The 6,319-nt window shown below is 40.5% G+C and overlaps 1 protein-coding gene across 4 annotated transcripts; it reads right to left on the bottom strand.

Moving 5' to 3' along the window:
- Positions 1-253: 253 nt before the first annotated feature.
- LOC125551726 (ATP-dependent Clp protease proteolytic subunit-related protein 3, chloroplastic) lies at positions 254-5,673 on the bottom strand. Of its 4 annotated transcripts, XM_048715026.1 has the most exons (10): positions 5,249-5,671; positions 4,429-4,533; positions 3,002-3,124; positions 2,752-2,811; positions 2,063-2,159; positions 1,909-1,982; positions 1,407-1,460; positions 1,239-1,322; positions 676-798; positions 254-568 (listed from the first exon to the last, which is right to left on the bottom strand). In XM_048715026.1, the coding sequence occupies exons 1-9, from the start codon at positions 5,567-5,569 to the stop codon at positions 703-705; spliced, it is 1,014 nt and encodes a 337-aa protein (XP_048570983.1). In that variant the 5' UTR covers positions 5,570-5,671; the 3' UTR covers positions 254-568; positions 676-702. The 4 variants fall into 4 exon arrangements, with proteins under 4 accessions (XP_048570983.1, XP_048570982.1, XP_048570984.1 ...); XM_048715025.1 differs by having other exon boundaries at positions 1,239-1,460; positions 5,249-5,673; XM_048715027.1 differs by lacking the exon at positions 1,239-1,322 and having other exon boundaries at positions 5,249-5,672.
- Positions 5,674-6,319: the final 646 nt, after the last annotated feature.

Genomic DNA, 6,319 nt, shown 5'->3' with positions numbered 1-6,319 from the left:
AAGTTTTGGAGGCATCTTTAGAAAACCTCTGTGTCGCGATTTATTTTTATGGAAATTGTTTTGCGCGTGAGTACCTTCGTCGAGATTGATTTTCTGGGCCGCAAGGTTCAAATCCTCTACTTCATGTACATCGCGTGTGCGGGCGAGAGGTTGCTACTGCTGGTGGTGGAGTGTCGTGAAAGATCGGGCCGCAACAACGGATCGGATCTCGCCACGAGGTTCGGTCTACATCAATGTTCGTGCTCCCCCGCAGTAAAAAAAAAGACACATGATGTTCGTGTTGATAATATTTTCATCTCGGCTGTTTTCCTCATCCACCCCTTTGGGTCCATAAACCGTGTACACTATGCACCAACAGTGAGCAGAGTACCAAAACCTGGACTGGCAAACGAGCAGACTAACAACAATAGCTCCACCCAAAACACTCGCTAGCTCCAATCCCGAGAGCATACGCCCTAACATGATCGTCCAAGTTCTAATCTAGCTTGTCCATAGTCCATACAATAGATACCCTCGGCTCTGACAACGTCCAGTTCAGCCCCTGCGACTGCAAGCTCAAAGGCCTAACCTGCACATTGTCAAACCTCAACAATTATACACAAAACATCTTAGGTAGGGTTGAAATGAAATGAACGCAAATATAGTGCCCGGCAATTACACAGTGGAAAATCTTACTAAGTATTCGAAGTCCAGTGCACAACTTCACATTCCACCGGGGCCTCTGACTCCAGCAACCTTGTCCCAATCCTCAGGGGAGAGCATGTCAGACATGTACTTCTCCTGCCCGCGCCAAAGGATCTGACATCATACAACATTAAGTATTTGCTCATTTTCCTAGAGCAAGACTCCATGCAACCCCGCACATCTTCGCATGCTACCATCCCGTGTGCAACTCAGAAAGCCCATAATAATACAATGTGCAATCTTACTATCGTGCCTAAACAATAAATAAAATGTAACACTCCAAACTCATGCTTATCAGGTCACCCTTTTTGGTGCACTCATCCAACTATATGTAATTCTTAACGTACTCTACCTAATAATACCTGTGAAAAGATTCGAGTTCAAATTCATTATTCACTGAATTTGACATTTTACTGGAAACTCTACATGGCACATCAACGTGTGCTTCTCCAGAAATTTTCATGTTAATTTGGTGCCCAAACTGGACGTTGACTGGAAGAGTGCACCAGAAACTAAGGTTGCTTATGTTGCCTTGGATAAAGAGATTAAAATACCTTGTCAATTACCCCAAACTCCTTGGCTTTCAAAGAGTCCATATAAAATGGTCCTCTCATCACCTTGTCTATTTTCTCTGGTGGCTGATAAAGAACTGTTATATCCCAACTGAAAAAGGAAAAAAAAATAAAGTTCTCTACAAGTAAATGATTACAAGTTGTACGTACATTTCCAGTGTGCCTTGCTAAAAGTTTGACCAGGGTGTTCCTGTTGTGCACGACCTACAGTAAGCAACTAGAGGTATTAATTCTCGACTCAAGATGAACCATGAATCTGGGAAATGATATAACTTTATGCGGAGGAGCGTATATTACCATACCAGGAACCAGATAATATAAAAAAATTGTCATCTCTCATGACTTAGCAAATGGTTTAAATTCCAAAAATTAATGGCACAGGCAATAATTGCATGACCACATCAACATTGATTGGATTCATATTTCATTATTGAGGTATTCAAACCTTCCATGTTTGTTTTACTGAAGTAATAAAAGTGACAAAAGACCCAAAGTGGTGGGACCCTTCCCCGGACCCTGCACAAGCGGGAGCTACGTGCAGCGGGCTGCCATTTTAATGAAACTAAATGCTTAATCACATGCTCAGCAGTTGCTAGCGTACATGTTTGATTCAAGAGTACAAGCTAATTAGAAATGAAATCACAGCTCCTACCTCTTTTGCACGAATAACAACATCAGAAGCTTGCATCATCCCATATGAAGGAATACGAGGTTGCTGAATCAAAGCTGACATGAAAGTACATTTTCTGTTGTTAGAAAGAATCAACCAACAGAAAATCTGATCCATAGTCCCTCCACTTTACTACCTTTGGCATGGGGAAACATATATCGTTTGCCTTTCTTCCCTGCTGCAAGGACAAGGCAGGCATGACCTGCTGCAGCTCCTATACAAAGTGTGTGAACCTACAGAGCAAATAGTACCATCAAGTTAGTGTCTACAGAATTTACAGAGTACAAAAAACACTAATGGTCAATTCTACAAACACAGACAGCTCATCCTAATATTATGTCAATGATTTTTTGCCCAGTTCAAAACATCAGGGGAACATAGAGGTGCAACCCACCATGAGAGTACACAGGCGAAATGATTCTAATACATCAAATATATGTTTTGTTGCTTCTAAGACACTTCGAAGACATAAAAACCAGCATATTCATGTTAATTTGGTGCCAGTTTGAACTATCACACCTTAAGCGTGGTTGACTTAATATTTTGCCAAACATCAGTACGAATAAGTGGCCAGTTATATATTAGAACCAACTTCTTGCTGAATATATGCATAAATAATGAGACAAAGCCGCTTCATCTTTAACATGTTCCGGATAGTTTTAAAAAGTGATCAAAGACTATTCATTAACAAACTGGCCATTCTATCTGGTTATTGGTCACTAGCAAACCATAATACTTTCTGGAAGATTAGAACACAAAAATAAATAAGTGTAATAATTAATATTGAACTGCTAAAGTACATGCAGTAAATGCAAAAGATGGTACCTCAGTTTTCATCCGCATCATGGCATCATAGATAGCAAAACCTTCTGTCTCCATTCCAACCTAATTTATTCAAGAAACTTCACTAAGAACAATGACCATCATGACGATGAATAATAACGCAACAGGAGACGTCATAATTTGTCACATTTATCATGGCATAAGTAAGCCATATTAAATATGATACTTAATCACAGTATTAGAGAGCACACACGACAATGAATCATGAACTGAAGAAGATAAACTTGCTTACTGGTTCACCATCATCACGAGCCGTTCCTGTTGAGTTGATGTATATATATGCAGGCTCACTACTATTCATCCAATCAAGGTACATCAACTGGGCAACAATAAGCTCGGTAACTGCTGGCACCAACTACCAAAGCAAGAAGAGATAATCTCATGAGGTTATTAGTTCTGACAGTCTCATAATAACATATATTATAGCATGTTCTACAAAAACAATTTGCTAAGCATCTATGATAAAGCTACCATTTGAACACCTGCAGGATTTTCAAGTACTCCCTCCGGTCCTTTTTAGTCTGCATATAAGTTTTGTCTAAAGTCAAAGTATCTCTACTTTGACCAAACATATAGAAAAAAGTATCAACATTCATAATGCCAAATCAATATTGTTAGATTCGTTATGAAATGTAGTTTCATTAGTATATATGTTTGGTATTATAGATGTTGATATTTTTTCATATAAATTTGGTCAAACTTTGCGATGTTTGACTTGACACAAATCGAAATCGCGGAGTAAAAAGGGCCGGAGGGAGTACACTGAAAACAGACGTCGACCTAGCATCAAATCACAGGATTTAGCAAACTACATTAAGAAAGGCAATTCAAGAGCAGCTCAACATACAAGGGAAGTGAGACAACATCCACATAGGACAAACTAATGAATATTCTTTTCCACAGTAACGTGGAAAAAGTAGAGGGTCAAACTGTGAGTGAATGCACGAAATGTTGCCTTTAGAGCCACTACTGGATACTGGGTACATGGAAGAAACTATGCTACGAGCAATATGTATCCTGGAATCAGAAGTATCTAATTTAACAAAAGGGACATTTGATTTAACATGTCCTCTATACTGGCAGCAGTGAGATCTGTATCGCACTAGCGCCATTACAGAAAATCAGGAGAACATTTGCAAAATAATAGGTTTAGTGTACAAATTATAACAAAATCAGAGATACACAGGTAGCAAATCCCAACCTTATGCCTGATTAAGCAATATAAAAGTTAATAACCTATTCAAATTGCAAACTAAATTTTAAATACTGAATGACGGTAAGAATTAAGACAACAGGCTAGTGAGGAGCAAAACTTTGTTAAACTCTATAGTCTATAATCAGTGCATTGGTGACTGCCTGACGGGCTTTGCCAAACAGGGCTCATAGTATTGCAGTCTGTCTTTTTATTTTTGACGTATGCAGGAGATAAAATACATAGCACGAGCTGGTAAAGGTCAGTTCCTCACATCTATTACAACAGTTGTTTCAGTGGCTGTCTGTCTGATAGCTCAGGATATAACATTGCATCAAATTATTTATATTTTATCCAGGCTAGTTGATTCACTCATACATACTTATCAGCATATTTGGAATCCACAAATTAAAAATAGAAGAATACCACAAAAAGCTTTCCTACTGAACTTTGGTGCAGATTCATACCGGCATGCCAATATAAACAATCCGGCCATGTAGAAGCAACGACGGCAAATCCGGGGGAGGCCTTCTAGGACTGTGCTGACTGTAAGAGCTGCTAGAACGTTCCACCTGCCAATTTGACAATTGCAGTTAAGCGGAGCACAGTTTGCAATAAACTCCTGCATATCAAAGATCAAGGTCCGCATATGTAAACTTTAGCGATTTCAGAAGTAAAGCACAAAGGCATTTATATGCAAGGAAGCAGATTCACAGATTGGAACCTCAGTGTCCAACATGATATGTGTACTCGTCTGAGTAAGTTTGTATAATCACATACTCCCTCCGTTCCTAAATATAAGTCTTTGTAGAGATTCAACTAGATGGACTACATACGGAGCAAAATGAATGAATCTACACTTAAAATGCATCTATATACATCCATATATGATTCATAGTGAAATCTTTACAAAGACTTATATTTAGGAACGGAGGGAGTAGTAGATATATGTTTTGCTAGTAAGTTATTACTCCTATTTCAATGGGGATAGCAACCTAATTAACACATGTTAGCTGGCACTGAGCAGAGCCTTGACATGTGTTATGACTTACGACATGGATCACATAACTCTGACAACCACTAACAAAATGGAAAAGAAAAACAATTCCAAGAAATGGTTTGCACGTAGTATTAGTCCCCCCAAATGAGCACCAAGTTTCAATTTCAGCTTCTTTCTTCCATTTCTATGTGTGTGGTGAGACCAGCATCGTACTATCATACTACCGCAGCTCCATTAGCGCTGCACATACAAGCACGACGAAAGTGAGCGCGAAAGCACTAAATCACCTGCGCGGGCGAGGACATGAGCTTGGCGTTCTGGAAGATCTCGAGGAACGGCAGGTGGTCCTCGCCGCGGCGTTCGCTACCCGCAGCTGCCGCGAGCTGCTCTGGAGAAGCAGCGGCTAGCGTGGATAGGAACGGGTCGCCCCTCGGGTTGAACAACGGCGACGGAGCCCCCGCCGCCGACCCGGCAACACGCGCCACGAGGGTAGAGGACGGCGGACTGCACCTTCCGGACCGGACTAGGGGATTCGGGAAGAACGGGGACGACGTCGCGGTGGGCGGGGAGGGGGTAGGGAGGCGTAGGGAGAGGAAGGAGGAGGCCATGGTGCCCGGTGGTGGTGTTACCCGGCCGCGGCGTGCGAGCGAGCTCAGGGGAGTGGTGTCTGTGGATAATTTGGTATTTTGGTTGGAGCTGAAGCCGTAACTGCCGTCTGTTTGCTCCGGGCCTTGGCCTTTGAAGGAGGGCATGGGCTGAACCTTGGGGCCTTGTGGGCTGAGTATGTTCTTAGAAATATTGGTAAAACAAATTTAACCATTAAAAGAAATATTTCTACCCTCAAAAAAATTAAAAGAAATATTTCTAAAAAATTACTAAAAGAAATAAGAAATTGCAAATATTATCTTCAAACTTCTCTGGTGACGAAATGTTGCACAACAAATTAGCACTACTTGTCACAATCATGGAATTTTGGTGGTATTCTGCCTTGGGTTAAAGGGGGCGGGAGGTTGTCGATACATGTTTTCTTCTTCTTCTTCTTCTTCTCTTCTTCTTCTTCTTCTCTTCTTCTTCTTCTTCTTCTTCTTCTTAGATATAAATTCTAAAACAAAATATATTTTACATTTATGTATAGATTATGGACCATTTTCATCATCGCGTTTCATGGGCCAGTATCTCCAAACCAAAACTATATCCATCTTAATAGGTTGTGACAAACATTTTTTGACACAACTTGTACTTCCGACAATAACATATTTATACTCTCAAGATAACATACATAAAATTCACACAACCACAGACTTGTACATTCTTATGGGTAGTATACTTCCCACATATGGCAACTTATACTTCATGCA

Source organism: Triticum urartu, chromosome 4 (genome assembly GCF_003073215.2).
Source record: "Triticum urartu cultivar G1812 chromosome 4, Tu2.1, whole genome shotgun sequence".
Taxonomy (NCBI): Eukaryota; Viridiplantae; Streptophyta; class Magnoliopsida; order Poales; family Poaceae; genus Triticum; species Triticum urartu.
This window is presented reverse-complemented; position numbering and strand designations above follow the sequence as displayed.

Bases quoted from the DNA above. Each gene is read 5' to 3' on its own strand.
- LOC125551726 (XM_048715025.1), bottom strand. From the start codon at position 5,569: ATGGCCTCCTCCTTCCTCTCCCTACGCCTCCCTACCCCCTCCCCGCCC. The intron at 2,160-2,751 runs GTACCATCTTTT...TTTGCTCTGTAG, and splicing joins TGATGCGGATGAAAACTGAG to GTTCACACACTTTGTATAGG. The intron at 1,983-2,062 runs GTAGTAAAGTGG...CTTTCATGTCAG, and splicing joins TATGTTTCCCCATGCCAAAG to CTTTGATTCAGCAACCTCGT.